This window comes from Copadichromis virginalis, linkage group LG14, assembly GCF_057382275.1.
Source record: "Copadichromis virginalis isolate Kocher_CV1m ecotype Utaka linkage group LG14, C_Virginalis_male_GT1.1, whole genome shotgun sequence".
Lineage (NCBI taxonomy): Eukaryota > Metazoa > Chordata > Actinopteri > Cichliformes > Cichlidae > Copadichromis > Copadichromis virginalis.
The window spans coordinates 29,844,523-29,865,280 of NC_140631.1; the positions used below are offsets into that span (position 1 = coordinate 29,844,523).

General features: G+C 38.1%; 3 protein-coding genes and 1 pseudogene across 5 annotated transcripts; 1 reads left to right on the forward strand and 3 right to left on the reverse strand.

Moving 5' to 3' along the window:
- Positions 1-87: 87 nt before the first annotated feature.
- LOC146694264 (zona pellucida-like domain-containing protein 1) lies at positions 88-1,800 on the reverse strand (annotated as a pseudogene). The gene is made up of 5 exons (XR_014923836.1): positions 1,788-1,800; positions 708-933; positions 433-617; positions 273-345; positions 88-183 (listed from the first exon to the last, which is right to left on the reverse strand). The product of XR_014923836.1 is annotated as a zona pellucida-like domain-containing protein 1 (transcript).
- LOC146694265 (zona pellucida-like domain-containing protein 1) lies at positions 1,615-5,205 on the reverse strand. Of its 2 annotated transcripts, none has more exons than XM_085478862.1 (10): positions 5,060-5,205; positions 4,439-4,554; positions 4,115-4,341; positions 3,832-4,016; positions 3,633-3,705; positions 3,456-3,553; positions 3,297-3,377; positions 3,014-3,185; positions 2,803-2,905; positions 1,615-2,035 (listed from the first exon to the last, which is right to left on the reverse strand). In XM_085478862.1, exons 1-10 carry the CDS (start codon positions 5,071-5,073, stop codon positions 1,956-1,958), a joined length of 1,149 nt encoding a protein of 382 aa, XP_085334988.1. In that variant the 5' UTR covers positions 5,074-5,205; the 3' UTR covers positions 1,615-1,955. The 2 variants fall into 2 exon arrangements, with proteins under 2 accessions (XP_085334988.1, XP_085334987.1); XM_085478861.1 differs by having other exon boundaries at positions 1,615-2,086.
- Positions 5,206-12,005: 6,800 nt separating this feature from the next.
- On the forward strand, positions 12,006-16,944 carry hspa8b (heat shock protein family A (Hsp70) member 8b). Its single transcript, XM_085430355.1, has 9 exons — positions 12,006-12,392; positions 13,864-14,073; positions 14,157-14,362; positions 14,557-14,709; positions 14,825-15,380; positions 15,497-15,699; positions 15,791-15,989; positions 16,070-16,302; positions 16,395-16,944. Exons 2-9 carry the CDS (start codon positions 13,869-13,871, stop codon positions 16,578-16,580), a joined length of 1,941 nt encoding a protein of 646 aa, XP_085286481.1. The 5' UTR covers positions 12,006-12,392; positions 13,864-13,868; the 3' UTR covers positions 16,581-16,944.
- Positions 16,945-17,238: 294 nt separating this feature from the next.
- Positions 17,239-19,279, reverse strand: lim2.3 (lens intrinsic membrane protein 2.3). The gene is made up of 4 exons (XM_085430356.1): positions 19,105-19,279; positions 17,695-17,844; positions 17,472-17,606; positions 17,239-17,396 (listed from the first exon to the last, which is right to left on the reverse strand). The coding sequence occupies exons 1-4, from the start codon at positions 19,277-19,279 to the stop codon at positions 17,335-17,337; spliced, it is 522 nt and encodes a 173-aa protein (XP_085286482.1). The 3' UTR covers positions 17,239-17,334.
- Positions 19,280-20,758: the final 1,479 nt, after the last annotated feature.

The following is a 20,758-nucleotide window of genomic DNA, read 5'->3' on the forward strand; positions in this document are numbered from 1 at the left end:
GAACCTTTGAGAACAAACAGAGAGGTTTTTTTTAAAAAAAGACAATTTTAAAAAAAAAGTTATTAATGTAAATTTTAAAACTTGCCTGTCTTTTAGATTGATGGCTTTCACTTCAACATAAATCTTTGTCTTCACTTCAAGTCCTGTTTCTGGGATAGTTAAGATCTCTTGGTACTGTTTGTCCTGTTCCAGGGAAAATTAATAGAGAAAATGAAGTTTTAAAAGTATTTTTTTTAATATTCTAGTTAATTCTAAAAGATTTTAAAGATTACTTTGTAGAGCTGCAGACTCAGCATGTTGAATAATCTACCATCGTTGGATTTTATACTTGAAGTCCCACCAGATCTGCATTCAACCAAATAAACATATTATTTTAGAGTATGACAGATTCAGTTTGCAGGTATTACTCTGTGCGTCACATGGCATACTCACACACTCAGTTTGGTGTTGTTGAACAGATATTTCATCCGGTATGTGCAGGAGAAATTGTACCGGATCTGGGGCCTGTAGGTGATCATGCCCGCAACGCGGTCTATAGAAGTAACAGTGCCAAAGACAGTGACGTACTGGACATATGAGAAGTCTGAAAACTGTCCACTCCTAATATGACTGCTTATCTGTTGATGGAGAAATATGTTTTAGCATGACAGCTTTCAATAAATTTGTTAAAAAATTAAAACTGAAGTAAAAACTATTATATAGGTTACCTCAATATTATTACTGCAGAAAGAGAGAGAATTTGATTTATTGGAAAGCTGAATCTTAATCTTGGTGGGTCAACAGTGAAGTCAGCAGTCCCATAACATTTAGGATTATTTGTCTGATTATTGAGGACCACCCAGGACTCGTTGTAAAAAGCATTGTACATCGGGCAAAGGTAGATGCTCAGGTCTATGTGCTCAGGCCCGCAGGTCACAGATACATCTGAGTTCTCTGGGAGAGGAAAAATAAAAGATTTCAATCAAGTCGGTGGAAGATTGAGAATGGTTTTAAACTAGAGAACTCTCATTATGCTTGCTGCACAAAGCCTACAGTTACCTGATAAACAAACATTTAGCAGCTACAATGCCATATACTTGTTTCTGGAGTTGACAGAAACCCAAAAAGACTGTTAAAACAAAATGAATGGTGGAGTAAGTCTCTACTTTTATTTGTATTTTATGCACAAGACTTGTATCTACTGTTCTGAGGCATCAAAATATCTGCTGTTGCTGGTCTGTGAATATACGCCGTTTTAAATGACTCTCTCAGAAACATACTCAGTATCCTTCTTCCACACTTAAAATTGTGAATGAAGCGATTTGGGAGATAATAATAATAATAACAATAGTCAGGGATATAGAAAGATGTTTAGATCTATAAGGACGACACAAATATGCAACTTGATAAATGTCAACAAGTATTTATTATTTAACATCAACATATTAGCTCCCTCTGCTGTCTGTTATGCAATAACAGGCAGCAAAAAGAAGAAAAAAAACAAACAATGTAGCATGAGCAGCTACTTTTTTCACCATTCTCAACTCAAAAATCATTTAAAAGTTCATTGTCATTGATTTCAAGGTCCCATCATTCCTTATCAATAAGACTCTTGACAACCTGGTTCAAATCATTTATTTGCCATACACAGTTATTTTAAATTATTCTGAGCCCTTATCTCCCCATTAACAAACTATATGATTTATACTGAAGTTGCATGCTTAGATAACCACCGACCACCATGTAATATGTTTGTGAAATGGAAAAGCTACATAGAAATATGAAAAAGACCATGCACTGTTCCTTACTATTGTTCCCCATGACCTGTTTTATTATCTACTGTATAATGACCATGCATTGTAGATGATGAAATACTGCACTAGCAGTTTGGGAGATCGGTAAAAGGACTCCACTCTGAGTCAGAAGATATTAGAACTTTCTCTTTCTGCGCCCGATGTACATCCCAGTGTGAACGGTCAGGGCAGTGCTGAAAATATGGCGAAACACATGATGACAGCCACCAGAGGCCCATTGTAGCTGCCCCCATTATTCACACCTTTGTGAACAGGAAAAGAGAAAAGCATTAAGGTATTAAAACATTGTATATCTAATGAGTCAGCATTGCTTATTACAGACAGAATAAGTAACCCTTTCAGAATAAATTTGTACACACTAACACAGAAATGTCATACATCAGAATTTTGATCTTCTCCTGTAAAAGTGAATCAAAAGTCATGGTCAGAAATGGATAGATTTCAAGCTTATTGTGCTGTTGAAAAAGAATTGCTTAGTTGCTTTTCTGAAAAAAGTCACACTAGAAAACTGAAAACACACTAGAAATCTCATAAACTGATGCTAGGTGCATTCAGGCTATGCAGGCAGCTTAGCATAAAGCCTGAAAACAGAGGAGAAATAACTTGGTTCAGACTCGACAGGGTAACCAAAATCTACCATCAAAGACTAAGTTTTGATAATTTTTTAAAAAATTGTGTCAGCGTTAATCTCGTTAAAATGACGTTAACGCCATAACCGCATTAACACGGCAAATCTCCGTTAGCAAGTTAGCGCGGACACGGGGCTAACTCGCTAACGGAGATTTGCCGCGTTACCGTCATTTTAACGAGATTAATGCTGACAGCACAATTTTTTTTTACATTGCGCAAAAATATTAATCTATTAATTGTAATTTAATGTAATCCTCTGTTTTCATCCACTAGCTGTATTGGCAGATTTGATCAGGTGAAAAATAATCTTTATTAAGCGGCATAAAAGGATAATAACACAAGAATACATATTTTATTGCAATTTGTTCTAAACACATACCAGTTTTCTGGTTGCCCACGACTATGATGGGAGAGGTGATTGTAGCATTGCTCGACACGGTCTCCACCTCTCTCTTTCTCCTAAGTCGGGGGGTGCCACAGTTCTATCGAAAATAAACAAAGACAAACAAAATACATTTTATTTATCTTAGTAATACAAAAAAAATGAATTCTTTCAAGATGTCTGGTAAAAACAAGTCACTTCCACTCACAGGCAGCAATGAGCTACATGTGGATGTCTCACAGAGTCTGGTGACACAGTGCAGGTAGAAAGCAGAAACTGTCCGATTTTTGTGCTCCACAAATCTGAAGGCCTCAAAGTTGAAGTTTGCAGTATGTGACACTCCGTTTTGTTCCACCACAGTCTGTGCATCCCGTGTACACCTAAAGTGAAACAAAATACATGCACTTGAGAAGGTTTCAGGGGCTCGCTTGAAATGAGTTTCAGTGTATGTCAATGATTAGATGAATTGTGGTTACATTTGTATAACTCACCCCACAAACAGATCATAAGAGGTGCTTTGCATGGGATATGGACTTGTTGTTGCAAAGCATCTGTCCAGCAGCACATTGAACCTTTGGGGACAGACAGAGATTTTTTTATGGGTCTTTTCTGTTAACGCAGCCAGTCTAATGTAAATAGTTAAAGCTTACTTCTTTGTTAGATTGGTGGCTTTCACTGAAACATAAATCTTCGTCTTCAAGTCAAGTCCTGTTTCTGGGATGGTTAAGATCTGTTGGTACTGTTGATCCTGTTCCACAGAAAAGTAACTGAGTAACTGAGTTTGAAAAGTTTTTTGGTAATCTTCCAAAAGTTTTAAAGGGTCTTACTCTGTAGAGTTGTATACTCAGTGTGCTGAGAAAGGTGCCATTGTTGTCTTTTATGGCCAGAGTCACACCAGATCTGTAGTTGATAAAAAAAAAGACAATCATATTATGCTTTTATTTCTTTTTATTATTATTTTTTATGCTTTTAATATAACAGATACATTTGTGCACATATCTTTTGCATGTGGCATTACATACTCACACAGCCAAGTTTGTGTTGTTGAGCAGATATTGCATGGGGTATTTGCAGGAGAACTTATACAGGATCTGGGGCCTGTAGGTGATCGTGCCCGCAGCGGGGTCTATAGAAGTAACAGTGCCAGAGATGTTGACGAACTGGACATTTGAAAAGTCAGAAAACTGCCCAGTCCCAACTTGAGTGGTTATCTGTTGACAGAGAAGTAGTTTTTAGCTTGACAGCGTACAATAAATGTATTTTAAAAATGTATTATAAATCTGCAGCAAAAAGCTATTGCATAGGTTACCTCAAAATTATTATTGCAGAAAGATAGAGAGGTTGTATTTATGGGAAAGCTGAATCTTAATCTTGGTGGGACGGCAATGAAGTCAGCTGTCCCATAACATCTAGAATTGGTGATCTGATTATTGAGGACCATCAGGGACTCGTTGTAAAAAGCATTGTATATCGGGCAAAGGTAGATGCTCAAGTCCATATTCTCAGTGCCGCAGGTCACGGATATGTCAGAGTTCTCTAGGAGAGGAAAAATAAAAATATTTAGAACAAATTACTGGAAGTTTAAGAGTTTTTTTAAACTGGAGAACATGCTGCAGAAAATGATGATACAAACCTGGAGCTCTGTTTGTAGGACTTAAAGCACAAGCATCTGGTGTCTGAGCATCAGCCCTCAAAATTAGGCCAAGCTGGAATAGAAGAAGGAGCAGCTTCATTGTTCTCAGTGTGGACCTGTGAGAAAACACCAAAACAATGAGAATAAGGCATTCACCATTTTCTTTTAACAAAAAGTGTTTTTGGGAAGAAAAAAAAAACTCTTCAAAAATGGACAGATTTCTTTTCTGTGTCAAAAACAACAGGGTAACCTCCCTCCAGGGCAAAGCTTACAGAGGTATTAGTTTCTTAAGGCTATTGTACAACACACAGTAAGCAGCCACTTGAGAGGAAAAACAGAATAAATTTTCAGTCAAGTTCATTAACATCAAATTGATAGCACATTCATAGTTGAGATGATTAAAAAGTAATTGTATTCTGCATAGACACATTCATCATGCTGTCTCAGTACAAAAACATCTCAAAATACTCACAATACACTCAATATTTCTCAGGTTTAACTTTTACAATTAATATTTTTCTCTGCTAATACATAAAAATATTTTTCCTGATGCAGACACATTAATTTGAATAATTTTCATAAATAGATTTTTTTTTTTTTTTTTTTAATTGTGAGACTCACCGATAAGCCTTCATCTGGGGTCTTCTTCCTCTCAGCTTCCAGATTCCAGATCCTATTTATACCGTTGTCCCCACAGGGGCGGGTGATGGAAGACAATAGTGTAACCTGAACACTGAGCCTTGAACATGAATATCTTCTTTTTTTCAAATCATTTTGGCTTCTTCTTTTAAAATACATTTTGATCTTGAAGAAAATATCATCAAAGTATTTTTAGGATTGTGTAGAATTGAACATCGAGCTCTGGCTTATTTTGACAACAATAACAAATGGAATACTGCATCTTCAGGCACCATAATGTCAGACTTTTACTTCATTAGCAGTGGCACTATTGCATATTATGCTGCCCTTTAATTTAAGTTCCACATAATAAAGTTAGTCTATTAATTAAAATCATCCGATACACTTTCTTTATTAAAATGTTGACATTTATGCCAAGGAATTATAGTATCACCTATGGTATCACCTTGTGTTCTTGTTATATTAATTTGGTTATTTTATTAATTTCATCTTTTTTTTTATCTGAAGTGAAACATCATATTTAGTTTCATAGCCAAAAAACAAACTGCACTATAGGATTTGGTAGGAGTGTCAACATGTTGTATAAAGACTCATTAAACTGTGCTGTTTAACATAACGTAACATATATGATCTATTTTAAATTAATACATTTATGGATTTGAAAAACACTTAATTGCTGTCTTGGGTATAAGCGGAGTACGTGTTGCCTAGGAAACATATACAAACAAATAACATTCTGTTTTCAAAGGTGTCTGAAAAGCCATGATCAGTGATTTGATCACAAGTTCGTGGAGATCTTATAATGTGATAAAAACAGAAGTAACTGTTGTCAGAGTTTTGTAATGGGTCGTTTTTTGTTTTGGCCTCAGGCGCTAAACTGAAAATAGAACGTTCAGCACTGTTGTGTACAGTCTCTAACTTAAAGACACACCTATCTCAGAGGAAAACCAAGGTCTTTTGTGAAGCATCAAGACACGAAAGGGACTCCCCAAAGAACACCACCATAATACAACATGAAGGGACAACCTGAGAAAGATTACTTTACAGGGATCTAATGTCAAATGCCGGTTATAATCTCTTCTTTGTTGTGAAAAAAAAGCATTTGTCTGCAAGCAACACCATCAGTGTTACTCAAGGCATTGCTAGGTGAAAACCTGGACCCCTTGGGAAAAACTATTAACCTGGTTCAGGCCTGTGGCAGATTTGCAATAGGAACTGTCCTCAAAAATAGGTTGTTCTAAAAGAGTGCGATTGTCTGTAAGTCTGTGACACTCAAGTTGTTTCTGTAAAACGGGCTCAGTTTCAGTAATAAAAGTATGATTGCTGTGATACTTGATTATGAAACAAATCTTAATCTGTATCTGATTCTCTAAAAACTAAAAAAAAAAAAATACAACAAAGGGACACACTGAAAATGAGCAAACAATATTTTCGGAAGCACAGCCAAGGGATCCCTGGCGATTAGTAACCTGAGGATACATGCTTTATGGGAAAAACAAACAAAGACACATATAGTGCGTTTAGGTGTGACGCATAGATTCTACACCTAGCTTATCATGGACGTAGCAGTGCAAGTATGCAGATCATCAGACTTTAAGCGCAGTTTGGATGAAGACCCTTTAGGTGATCACTGATTGTATGTTAGATTAAATTCTGAACAGTATTTTAGGAGTAGTGAGTCAGGTCAGATCAGTAGGATCCATATATGACAGGGTAGTACATACATTTACTAGTATTACCTGGTCAATCAGAGCCTGGGATGTTCACTGATGGTCCGCTTGTTGGTCCACACTTTACCTTTCAGCTTAAACTATGTGTTAGCTGTTGGGAACTTGACAGATTTCTAAAAATCTAAGTCAAAGTTGATTTACTTTCATTTCATATTGTCTTCTTAAATGGGTCAGCCACTATCAGATGGTAAAACTGGGTTTACCGGTGTCACACAATTGCATTTTAAGGCAAATAATACCAATTTAAATGAGCTGGTCTTGATAAAGTTGATCCCAGTGATGAAGTTCACACAGGCTTTGGTTGCAATAATCACATTTAAATTGTTGTAAAATGTGTTTACTTTATATAAGAATGCATTTATACTTCAACTTGGGCTGTAACACATTTCCATTTCCTCTAATACAAAACGCTACATTTGTCATGCTTTTCATGCTTGTTTTTGCTTTAATGGAACAAGCAAGGTATTTTTGTCCACTGGGTCCACACTAATTGTTATTTAACATTCAGATTTATGGTAAAAAATAAATAAATAAATAAATAAATAAATTAAATGTAATGCTTATAATTACTTAGAATGTCTTTTTAACACATGGACTTTGAATTTAAAATATGTCTATGCAGATCACTAAAATATAATCATTTTTCTTTTTGTCAGTGTTATGTGTGAAGTTGTTAACCTTGTCCCAAAGAATTGTATACTGTCCCTAACAGTGCATACCTTGAATTATGTTATAGAAAATATAATTAAAATATATATGTAACATTACCTTATTTTTGTATAGCTTCTATATCCCATGCTTGTGATACTGATGGAAGCATACGGATACACTTTGTTACAGGCATACATTTTGTGTAGCTTGTTGCAGGATGTGCCCTAAACAGTCAATGACATACATCCTGGAGGTTATATTGTATATAGAAATGGAAAAAAAAATTATATTTTTTATTATGTGTCTGATTTGACATGATTTACATGATTTTCAAAATGCAAATAAATTGATTACTTCTATTTTTAATGACAGTTTCACAGTTTCTATATTTTCTTTATAATTGTAACTTTATAGGGTAAAATTAATCTAAAAGCATTGAATCGTTTAGTACCACACCTACTGACTGCAGTTACTCCCTGCTTTATTGCAAAGCCATGAATATATGCAACACCTGAGCAGTATCATAACATTTTTGTAACACAGGAGGTGTCCTTTTTTTGTTTAAAAGGTCATATCAGAGCACAGCACTACCTCATACTGTACTGGTAAACCAACCCCAGGATTTTTTTACCATTATTTTTTTATAAAGCTTGATTATCTGTGACCCACTTGTGCATTTTTAAGAACTACACCCTGATCTCAGTGTCTGTTCTCACATAAATTTTGGGTGTTGGTTCAGGTTGTGTACTTTAGAGGAAGCCTCCAGCTATGTCCTTAATACTTATTTAGCAATAGCACATGGTTAAGCGAATGCTTTCTGGTTCAGTCTGTACTTCACAGACTGCAAAGAGTAACATTCTTTCACTTTCTGATATTTACTTACTAATCGTACTTACTAATTGTACTTACTAATCGTACCACAGCATACTACAATGTTAAAAAACAAACAAAAATAAACTTCTTCCAGAAGAAAAACAAAATGTAATATTAGCATTTAGAGCACCTGGTCTTTATCATTAGTTAATTAGTTAAATACAACCTCAGATTAACATTCAAAATGCCATATTATACTGTCATTATTTTTTTAACAGAAAATAAATCAAAATGCAGAAGCAGTGAGTGGAAAACTACAAGGACACTCTTTCTGCTTCCATTAAGAGAGTCGAATTAAGACAATAAGTAGCAGCTAGATGCCGCGAATCACATGTACTTGATTAATTGAGCATGTGCAAGTACGACCACCTCTATAAAAGCAGGTGTTTTGGCACTTCTTTGGACTAAAGCATTCAGTTGTGTGTTGACTCAATGTCAATGAGGAAAGCCATCAGCAATGATCTTAGTTGATAACTGTTGCTTTCCATCAGTATAGGAAGAGTTATAAGGTAATTTTACAGTGAGAGACATTATTCATAAATGAAAAACTTTCAAAACAAATGAAAATTATTCTAGAGTCAAAGGTGAGACCATGTGTCCAACAGCTAAAGCTTGAATGAAATTGAATCACAGACCAAATCTACAACAGAATGTCTGAAAAAGAAAACATCTTCACATTGCTATCAGCTGGGAATTTATCACAATTGTGGTCTTCCTCTCCTTCTTACCCACCACTGTGTCTGGTCGGTTGGAACACCAACAAATCAGAATGTAGTTTGGTTATTATTCTGGCTGATGGTGGTTCTATACACACTACTTGTGCATTTTGGATTAGGGTTTGTTAAATAAATGAATGACATGATGTTATATGTCGTGTTTTGTTTTTACCTCATTTTCAGACATGTCACTGAACCAGAACCTGGCATGTTCAATTCAAAACCTCAGAAATGAATGAGAATGGGTGTGCTTGTTTTTTTTTCTTACCATGACTGTATATACTGTTAAGAGCTGGAAGATAATGTAAAGTCACCATATGTTTTCTATGCAAATGTATAATTTGTAAACTCTACCCACCAGGTGAATATAGTTTTAAAATACTTAGTTTTATGATGATTTTTAATCAAATGATTAAATAGTACTAACTTGATGTCACCTACTTCAAAATTTGTGTGTAAAAATAAATACCTCCCCCTTAACAAACTTAAAAACGGTTACCTTTAATGAGAACTTTAAAAAACTTGAATATGAAATGACACATCACCTCAGAACTTCTTCTAGTTTCTATGTTTTCTGCTGTGTTTTAAGACCATCTGGTCTTGGGTCATAGTATCCACAGGGATTTTCTGCTCAGCTCACAGACTCAGAATAAAAACATTTAAGCCAAAGGTGTCCTGTGTGCACTTTACTGACAGAGTTTCTCATTGTGGTTTATTAGGAAAAGGCTTTTTGGGCAACGGGGGATTTAATAGTGTGAGTGTAAGTCAAGTGGGAAAACTGCCTGTGGAACTGAGTGACAGCTCTTTCGCTGAATCCAACATTGCAGTAGGGTGACCAGATCTGAAGACCAGATATGAGTAGTATTATTGTAGTTTATTAGTGCTTTGTATTTTACTTTAATTCAACTTCCTAACTCCCTCTTAAATACATGCAATACTTTGAAGGGTTTGTTATTTTGTTTTTGTTTTTAAGAGCTCATGCAAGACGTTAACTATTCTTAACTATTGCTAATTGCTCTTCTATCAGGTAATCAAGTTCAGGTTTCTGTGACAATCTCATCCATTAACGAGCCACATATTTTTGGCTTATGTAACTGGCTTATATAAACTAGATACAGGACACTGTGTTGTTATGTGGGCAAAGTGGACACATGCCCAGGACCCTGGAGACAATAAGGCCCTCTGATAAGCTGTGCACTCCTCCTGTTCAGATAAGGACTCCAGCACTGAGACCAAACTTATTCTAGTTAAGTAAAACTAAACTAAAACAAGGAGAATGGTCCTCTTGAAATGTTCAAGATGACAGGAAAATAATTAAGGACAACATTTTAAGGGGCACCTGTCACTTATGGACATTGAAACTGAACTATGTGGCAGCTGGACTTTAGGAACTATTATATTTTAATTATTAAAAATTCTTGCTATGCACATGCATACTATTTACATAAAATACCACAACCACAGCCTAGACTCCTAAAACAAATGCTTTCAAAAGCTTGGAAAAAAAGGCAGTCAAGGTTGATGTATTTCTGAGGTCACTTGGGAAATCATTCCAGAATCTTGGTGCAAGGTCAGCAAAGATGCCCCTTTTGAAATAAGCTTGGGCTGCAGGTCTAGAATGATTGGGAAGCAGACTTTAATGATCCTGTGGCAGCAGGTGCAAAACCAATTAAAACTTTAAATACAGTGCCAAAAAGACGCCAAAAGATTTTTAAAATGTATTTGACTCCTTCAGGTTTATGTAATGTTCTGATTCTAAATGTATATATATATATATAATAAACATTATGAGCTGCAAGCATAATCGTATTACTGTATTGTGTAATTGTACTGGTGTATGTATAGGTTGCATTGTGTTGCATGTTCTGTGTCTGTGGTTATGAGAGGGGAAAGAAATGTTGCCCTTGTCATGTAGCATATATACACATTGTACTTTGGGGGAAAATTTGTCCCCCAAAGTTGACATTGAGTGATGATGAGCAGGTATTGATGTTTCTAAACAGGAAAATTAAGAAAAAGAGAATGCAGCAGCAGGGGAAATTCATTGTTTCATCCAGGAGTTGAAGCTGTATCACAGCAGATTTCATACATATATCAGTATGCCAGTGGGGTAGTTTGAACTCTTGGTGGCAGAGTGGGGACCACATCTGAGGAGGCAGAAATAACTTCAGAGCGCCTATTCATCTGGAGCAGTAGAGGTGGATGGATTGATCAATTGTCAAATGTCTATAGAATCTAAAAAACTGATGATGATTCATCTCATAAGTCATGACACATTGTTCTCTACATAAGCTACTTTTATAAGTTAGAAGTATCCGTATTGGTATTGGCAATACTGGCCAAGTATTCGCTTAGTATCAGATCGCAGTAGCGCACCACTACAGAGCAGTGCCTAGCTGTGCGTCTGAGGTAAAATGGTAGTATTTCACAATTTGTGTATATAGTACTGGTGTGCTTTTTGAGCAACAAGTGCACTTGTTGCCTAATGTCTAATAAACTATGCTTCCTATGATGTAACTGGAAACTCCTTTTAACCCTTTGCTGTAACCTTCCACACAACCTGAAGAGTACCTCCTCATGAGTCAATGACAGCTTTCCTTGAGAAGTCTAAATCAAGTTTAATGCAATGGTCTGGTCAGATCTGTTTTTTAGGATCTAAAAATTAAGCTTGCTTTGAAAAGTTAAATGCTGCAAAATCAACCAGTGAAATTAAGCAGTGAAATTAAGCAGTTGGTGTGAATGGCTGAATTAGGTATAACTGAATCCAAGAAATATTTGTAACGCCGAAAGATTTTATAATGACACAAAGACTACAGATAGCAAGTTTGTGTGCTTAAATCTAGCAAATTTTCCACAATGAACAAAGAGGGAAAAGCTGCCTACAAGGTCACTTTTGCCCAGGTCGCCATATCAGGTAACTCACTCAATCAAAATAACTCCTTCAGGAGTACCTGAGGCGGGAACCTGTGGAATAATCCAGAAACTGTTTGGCACTGCTGGATCATTCTCCTCAGTGAGTTTGCTAGTAATTGCTAGAAACGAAACTTCAACTTTAGTTTTTTTTTTTTCATTCTCTGTATTTTCCTGATAGCAACTGCTTTGGAAATCTGCTGACGGTATTTTTAATTGGACCGCTGGTCGAGGCAGTTGAAACTGACGGGAGAGGATTGGCCAGCATCGCTCCTCCTGTGTTCTAGAGAGTTCGGAGTGGGAATGATATTGAGGAGGTCCGGCCGCTCCCACACACATACACACACACTACTGACTGATACCGGGGATCAGGACCCGTCACACCCAGTCACTCAGGGCAAAGGCAACCTGCGCCACAGTAGGAAAACAACAGAGGTGAGTATAGAGAGGAGAAGCGTGTAGCATGCTGACGTCAAGTGGTTAGCGTCACGTTAACATCATTAACGGCTGCAGTGTTTTAAGGTAACATCTAAGCTAGTTGGTGCTTTTTTTTGCTGTTGTTTTGTTATTAGGTTTATCTTACTGCCACACATCCTTAAGTATGCATGTTAAGTGTAGCTTAACCGATAAGATGCTTGACAGTTAAAATGACAAACAACAGGTAGAAACTGCTACTGCTGCTGCATGTTCCGTCTTACTCAAAACGGTCGGGATGAAGTTTCTAATATGCGTTAAAGTTACATAAAGTGGGAAGAAAGATCCAGAAAGTTCGCAGGCTTCTGAAATATGAAAGGGCACGCCCACTCGCACTGCTGCTGATAGACTGGCATGTACTTGCTGCTGCACAGTCACTCTTTCCCATCATCACTCCCAAAACAAATGCAATGCAGTGTCCATAAACAGTGTTAGCGAAGCACATCAGTATAAACAAGAGTCAGTGCAATTTGCAAATAAAGTTGCTTTGCATTATCCAAAGCAAGCACCTGTATAAGTTGTCATATTTTGCAAATTAAGAATGCAAGCTAAAACCTACCCGTCATTATCTTTATCAATATAGGAATGTTCATGCGGACTGTAATAAAGCATAGCTAAAATCAACCCACTGTTAACCACAGTCCAAATATATTTATATATCAATCAGCTCTACTTTTTGCTAACCCAAGCCATAAAGCCCTGGCTCTTATCAAACTGCCAGTCTCCACATTTCTGCTGCACCACTACTGGCAGCATGCCCCACAGGAGGAACCCAGCCACCCACTGGCATGAAAAGTTTGTTATAATGACCTCCCATGTGGTTTAAGATTAGGGTATCATTACAGTGTGTTGGTAATCTGCTACTGTAGCAACAGTAAACATGGCTTTTCCTATTTAGCTGTTTTCCCAACATTTTCCACATAGTTTCACTCAGAAATGTATTGATAGAGAATCCCTTTTGTAGTTTATATTTTTGAGATTATAAAACAGAATATAGAATATTAGTGTCTTGTAATGGCCACTAGAGGTGATTTTGGATGGCGCATTCTTGTTAGACCAACAGCAGTCTGCACACTAAAAACACAGAGATAAAAATTTTGATTTTGATTATAGGTGTCCAAATACCTTATTCTTGGAAGAGGCCCATGCTTTCCTGTCGTTCCTTGTTAATGTAATAAAGGCACTTAATACCAAGTTCTCAGAAAGGAGGAGGCCTAGTAACAGGTGTGGTGGACTTAACTTTCACTGAAACCATTTGTTTGAACAGCTCAGACTCTGATAATAGCCTCATTACCCCATACTACAAGAGTGCATCATGGTATCCCCACCCCACCAGTGCTTAGAGCTTAAGTTACTCATCTGCCACATATCCACACTGTCACTTTAGTGCCAGTCTGTGATTAACAACTATAAATAATGATCTTATTCTCAGGAACCATGTCCAAGGGACCAGCAGTTGGTATTGACCTGGGCACTACCTACTCCTGTGTAGGAGTTTTTCAGCATGGCAAAGTGGAAATCATTGCCAATGACCAGGGAAACAGGACTACACCCAGCTATGTTGCATTCACTGACACAGAGAGGCTGATTGGGGATGCAGCCAAGAACCAAGTGGCCTTGAACCCAAACAACACAATATTTGGTATGCTTTTTTCCCCCTAGAAAATTCAAGAATAGAAGATGAGCTTTGATGTTTCTGCGTATTAATCCTTTATTGCTTCCCAGATGCCAAACGTCTCATTGGACGCCGGTTTGATGACAGCGTTGTCCAGTCAGACATGAAACATTGGCCCTTTACAGTGATCAATGATGCTTCACGACCCAAAGTAAAGGTGGAATACAAGGGTGAGGCCAAGACGTTTTACCCAGAGGAGATCTCCTCCATGGTGCTGCTTAAAATGAAGGAGATTGCAGAAGCATACCTTGGCAAGGTACTTCTGAGCAAAAAGATTTATAATCTTTTATTTTAAGTCTCTCTTTCCCAGCAAGACACAGAAATGTCAACAGCAGACTTCACTGCTTGTGTCATGTTTACTTTTACAGCCTAGATACCTCCTGGTTTAAAATCAACTAAAAAAAACCTGCTCATCACAGTTCTCATTGATAGTCTTATTAAAATTTCCAGACGGTAACAAGTGTCGTAGTGACTGTGCCTGCCTACTTCAACGACTCTCAGCGCCAGGCCACCAAAGATGCAGGGACCATTTCTGGGCTTAATGTCCTTCGTATCATCAATGAGCCCACCGCTGCTGCCATTGCCTATGGCCTGGACAAAAAGGTATGCTAGAGTTTTTTGATGTTGTGTAGAAAGCCCTAAAGTTTGTCTGAATAAAAAAAATAAAAATGTAGTAAATCCACAATCTACAAATTACGATTAAATGCTACATTTTTAGGTTGGATCAGAGAGAAATGTTCTCATCTTCGATCTGGGCGGCGGCACATTTGACGTCTCGATCCTGACAATTGAAGACGGCATCTTTGAAGTGAAGTCCACAGCGGGTGACACTCACTTGGGCGGTGAAGACTTTGACAACCGCATGGTGAACCACTTCATCTCCGAGTTCAAACGCAAGTACAAAAAAGACATTAGCGACAACAAGAGGGCGGTGCGTCGTCTGCGCACGGCATGTGAGAGGGCCAAGCGCACCCTGTCATCCAGCACTCAGGCTAGCATTGAAATTGACTCTCTGTACGAGGGCATCGATTTCTACACCTCCATCACCAGAGCCCGGTTTGAGGAGCTGAACGCAGATCTGTTCCGAGGAACCCTGGAGCCTGTGGAAAAGGCTCTCCGTGATGCCAAGATGGATAAGGCCCAAATCCATGACATTGTGCTAGTGGGGGGTTCTACTCGTATTCCTAAGATCCAGAAGCTCTTGCAAGATTTCTTCAATGGGAAGGAACTCAATAAGAGCATTAACCCTGATGAGGCAGTGGCCTACGGTGCAGGTATGGCCCCTGTGTGCTTAGAAATAGAACAACAACTGTCTTGCACTACAGAGCTACTAATGAGCAACATTTTAAAACTTGATTTCACTTTTCTTTTTTCTTTTTTTTTTCTGCAGCTGTGCAGGCAGCCATCTTGGCAGGTGACAAATCTGAGAATGTGCAGGATCTCCTGCTGCTGGATGTGACCCCCTTGTCTCTGGGCATCGAGACTGCTGGAGGAGTCATGACTGTGCTGATCAAGAGAAACACCACAATCCCCACAAAGCAGACCCAAACCTTTACCACCTATTCAGACAACCAGCCTGGTGTGCTCATTCAGGTAAAACTACAACCTCAGTCCCCTCTTCCATTTGTTTACTAAAATGTAAGACTGAAACATTGAAAATGCTTTTTTGATGTTTTGTCATCAGGTGTTTGAGGGTGAAAGAGCGATGACAAAAGACAACAACCTCTTGGGGAAATTTGAGCTCACCGGAATCCCACCAGCCCCACGTGGGGTTCCACAGATTGAGGTGACATTCGATATCGACGCCAACGGCATTATGAATGTGTCTGCAGTCGACAAGAGCACCGGCAAGGAGAACAAGATCACAATCACCAATGACAAAGGTAACTAGGAAGTGAACTGTATCCAGATTGTGAAAATCGAGTTCTTTGCATTTAAGCCATCTTATTGCTCTGCTACTCAGGTCGCTTGAGCAAAGAGGACATCGAGCGCATGGTCCAGGAAGCTGAGAAGTACAAAGCTGAGGACGACGTGCAAAGACAGAAGGTCTCTGCCAAGAACGGTCTGGAGTCTTACGCCTTCAACATGAAGTCCGCTGTGGAGGATGAGAAGCTAAAGGGCAAGATCAGCGACGAAGACAAACAGAAGATTTTGGATAAATGTAACGAGGTCATCAGCTGGCTGGATAGAAACCAGGTATGAGTTTGTGCTGAACTGTGATTAGAAACCTTGAAAACAAATGCTCAGAATAAACTTGCATTTGACTCCCTCTTGTTACTTCTCTACAGACGGCAGAAAAAGATGAGTTTGAACATCAGCAGAAAGAGCTGGAGAAGCTGTGCAACCCCATCATGACCAAGCTGTACCAAAGTGCAGGTGGGGTTCCAGGGGGCATGCCCGGCGGCTTCCCCGGGGGTGGTGCTGCTCCTGGAGGAGGAGGATCCTCCGGCCCCACCATCGAGGAGGTCGACTAAGCCGCAGCTTGAACAGATGTGCATGAGCCTGTTCCCTTTGTTCTTGAAACGTTCGTGTGAGAGTAACACCATTCATGTTATCGCAGTATTATGTAAATACTCAAAACCATTAACTTCCATTCTCTGTTGACTGTTTTGACTTTTTTCTTCTTCTTTTTTTTTTAACTTTGTTTTGTATGCCAAGCTTAAGGCTGTATCTGCACTGTGACTTTATTGATTAACAGTTTCTCTTGGAAGTGAAGTTCCTTTGAGTTTAGTTCACATTTGCATTCCCAGTGTTTTTTCTGGGTTGATATATGAAGCTAAAACTGTTGTTTATTGCACAACGATTAGCTAAATTAAACCAAATGAAATATTTTCATGATTTCCGAGTCATTTATTTATTGCCTCAAAGCTTTTCTGTGAAATTGAGCAGCACTATGGAGTGTTTTCTCAGGCATGGCTTTCAGCCTGCACGTTTAAATCTGAAACTGCATCAAAGCCGATGACTAAGCAGACATGCTTGTAGTTTTTCAAGGCTTCCTTTGTGTTTTTGTGGGTAGTTTACCATCAAAGTTTATTTGCTGGTCCTGATAGTGTGCACAATAATAGAGCAGAGACAAGACAGGCAACAACATTTTTCTCATTTATTTTGCTTAGTCGTGACTACTTAAGATGTTGGAAAGTTCATGGGGGTGTATTGGTTCCTCTTGGTCGCAGGTTATGGACCATTGCTGGTACACGTGTGAGAACATATGTTGAAGTGTTCGGCAGGTCAGCGCGAGTTAGAGTTTCTTGGGCATTCGTGCATCCGGTAGGCACACATGTAGAAGATACCTGAAACAGGGTAGGGTAAATAGTTCAGTTAAAAATAAAAAACACATAACACTTAAAGCATCATGAGATCCAAACCTGAGAAGAACGTGAGCACCACTGCCACCCAGCCCATTATATAGGACCAGGAGAATCGCCAGCTGCCATAACGTTTGCCGTAGTAGTTCACCGTCACCCCTGTGTACACAGCCATCGCCAGCAACACAAAGAAGCCTGCACAAAAAGATAGCGTAAGTACCGGAGGTGCTAATTCTCTGCTATACCAGGAAAGCTTTTATATGACTGCATGTGAGGAGCTCACAGGAGATAAAGAAGAGGATGCCAGCTGCAAATGTCTTGTCAAACCCGTCGAAGGAGGAGTAGTGGATGAAGGCCATGACGCCAATCACAATGCCAATGAAACAAGCCAGCAGGGAAAGGATCATGAAGGCCCGGGTGGCATCCCAGTATGCTGTGAGCCAGAGCGAGACAGGCCAGACTTAATAAATGCAGACTTTAGAAGTATGTTTATTCTTTGTTACACATTCAGTTTGTGAAGTTATATGTTGCCTGTATTTGTGCTTGTCCTAATGTAGGAGACAGATCTAGCTTGCCATCTAGAGCATGTCAAAAAATGTGATGAAGTAAGAGAGAAAATGGAAAGCTGTTTTATGTTGTGTTGCTGGTGCAAATAAAAGCATATGAAGAAATCTCACACACAGGCTCCCCACCAAAAATAGATTTCCTAATAACATCTGTGCCACTAGTGTGACTCGCAACCTACTTGAGGTGGAAGCACAATTTCGCAGTCCCCCTGTATGGAGGACTGAAAGTGCCAAAGCCAGAAATAAATGAATAAATAATTCAATGCAAGCCTTTCGCGTCTTTATTATATTATTTTCAATTTTGAAATAGTTCCCTTATTTTTAATGCTCTTTTTACATCACTCCCCGCATTCCTACTTTATTACCAAACATCAAAATATGTTGTGGGTTCAGGGAGTTTTTTTATTTGTCGATCAACACTAGGTTCAGAAATGTTTGCCAACAAATAAAGCAGTTTGTCTGGACTGTGCACGCTTTTATGAGTGCACATAAAGAAGTGTAGATGTGATGTTTTCTCAGGGTGGGTTTCAAAGTCAAATAATTTTATATTTATGCAAACAGAGGTAAAATGGAAAGGGGAAATGTTTTTAAAATGAATGTATCTATATTCATTAATAAATGTTATTAACCACTTAATTTTAGAGATAAATAATTGCTGGTGCTATTTAAAGCATAAATGTTTTGGCATTTTACAATTAGTTAATGGCTATATGTATTATTTTTTCATCTACTGTGATATTTTTTAGTCAGTGAGTCATTTATTCATTTTATTGATTAATTAATTTTTATTTTTACATTTTGGTTTTGTTTTTTTTCAGATTAGGTTTTTAAGTTTCAGTCATCCCTACCCATGAACCTAAAGGGAGTAACCATAGTGAAAATTGGAACTAACAAAATATATTGATTAAATAACAAAGAAATTTTTTTTTTTTCATCGTTTTTTGTAACACCAAAGTATATTATTTTATTTTATTTTGGAAGTTTTGGTTCTCCATACTCATAAAGAAGAGAGGGGAAGTATTCCAGTGTTGATCAAGGTTCTGGACTAATTGTGAGCCAACTAAGACGTATTAATGAGGGTAAGCCTGTCTGTAGACATGCAGTGTAAGACAACCAGCAGGTCTTACCAATACTGTCTGTATGTGTCATGCATTTCCCAGGCACACAGTACCGCCACAGGCCCTGGTGCATGTAATTGCTGGAGTGCCGATACTGCATCCAGTAGTCAGTTGCCGTGGAGACAATGAGGAGTATGTTTCCAACTCCGGCACAGAACAACCCACCTCCCATGAAGCTGTACATCCTGCCAAAAAACACTGACTGACACGTAGACAAAAAACAGGTCAAGGCCTCACCACCACATCTGAGCCCCGGCTATACCAATTAGAGCAAGTACTTCCTGTTACAGAGAGGAGTAACAGTGGGCATGAATAAAACAATATCTAAATACATTCAGCGGCATGCCACAAATGCGATGCTGGAGCTATCGACAGATCTGATTGCATATATATGAAAAAGAAAAAAAGAACCGTCTTATAAGACATGAACAAGCAGCAGGCTCAATCTGACAAATCATTAACCTCTAACTCTGCTGCATCAGGAAGTGTCTATATCTTTAAAAGCACATGCAGGGCTGATAAACATTTTTCAAAGCCAGATATATTTATGTTAAATTATACCCAAGTCTGCCAAACATGGTACAGTGAACAGTGTGTAAATGATGCACACGAGCTCGGGAATTTTATTCCATCTAGATTCAGTGGTGCATCCGTAACACATGGCATATTGTTTAAATATTTTATATAAAGTGGGCTTTTCCACTCTGTTTTAAATTTAATTGAAGTGAAATTTAAGAGAAGCAAGGATTCACCCACTGAACTTAATTCAAACAACACTAAAAAGGACTTTCTTATTCCATACAAAATACAGTTAATTGCACTGTGTTTCCATATTGATCACATACCTCTTTTTCCCCTTAGAAAAAGTCAGAGATTCCAATAATTCGGGTTGTCAAAGCACGGAGGAGCCCAATATTGCCCAGGATGGCAGGAAAGTTTTGTTTGTGCATAGGAAACCAAGCGAACAAACGGGCTGACGGAACAATGGAGCATGCTGAGCCACAACCAATCACAGAGGATGAGTTTTGTGTTTTAGGGAATCTGCTGAAAATACAAAACCGTTAAAGCGCTGCGCACATCTCGGCAATACTGATGACACAGGGCTTTTAATTCAAAATGCTCCACAACCATACACAGCAAACCCGTGGCCTGCGCTGCTCAACCATAGTACTGTTGAAAGAGAGATTATTTAACATAGTGCAAAATGTAGAAACAGAATCCTCTGCAGTGTTGAATTATGTAATGTGACTTTGGTAAATCATTTTGCCCATTATTCACATGTTAAAGTTTTGTTTTTAATAAATATTGGGCTCTTTCTCTCTTCAATATAGACTTTCATAAAATTCAAATTGTACAACTCACAAAAACTTTTATAAGGCTCATAACATAGATGATAAATCAACCATCTCATCATCATTTTAGTTCCACTAAAATGTTGAAAGTACAAATTATGATCATCTAAATAAATTTATATACACACACACACACACACACACATATATATATATATTTATTTATTTATTTAGCACTAGCGAGCCCAGAGGAATTCATTTAATTATAGATGAAATAAACAAAATAAATTGCTGGACCATATGCATGCAGTTGGCGTGAAAGCGTGATGAGTGTGGCTAATAAAACTGTATAATGTGGGTGAAGAAGCTGC

Bases quoted from the DNA above. Each gene is read 5' to 3' on its own strand.
- hspa8b (XM_085430355.1), top strand. From the start codon at position 13,869: ATGTCCAAGGGACCAGCAGTTGGTATTGACCTGGGCACTACCTACTCC. The intron at 14,710-14,824 runs GTATGCTAGAGT...CTACATTTTTAG, and splicing joins CCTATGGCCTGGACAAAAAG to GTTGGATCAGAGAGAAATGT. The intron at 16,303-16,394 runs GTATGAGTTTGT...ACTTCTCTACAG, and splicing joins GCTGGCTGGATAGAAACCAG to ACGGCAGAAAAAGATGAGTT.
- LOC146694265 (XM_085478861.1), bottom strand. The intron at 4,017-4,114 runs GTAACCTATGCA...CTCTGTCAACAG, and splicing joins TCTGCAATAATAATTTTGAG to ATAACCACTCAAGTTGGGAC. The intron at 3,378-3,455 runs GTAAGCTTTAAC...CTGTCCCCAAAG, and splicing joins GCCACCAATCTAACAAAGAA to GTTCAATGTGCTGCTGGACA.
- lim2.3 (XM_085430356.1), bottom strand. From the start codon at position 19,279: ATGTACAGCTTCATGGGAGGTGGGTTGTTCTGTGCCGGAGTTGGAAAC. The intron at 17,845-19,104 runs GTAAGACCTGCT...TCTGGCTCACAG, and splicing joins GACACATACAGACAGTATTG to CATACTGGGATGCCACCCGG. The intron at 17,607-17,694 runs GTGAGCTCCTCA...CTTTTTGTGCAG, and splicing joins CATCCTCTTCTTTATCTCCT to GCTTCTTTGTGTTGCTGGCG.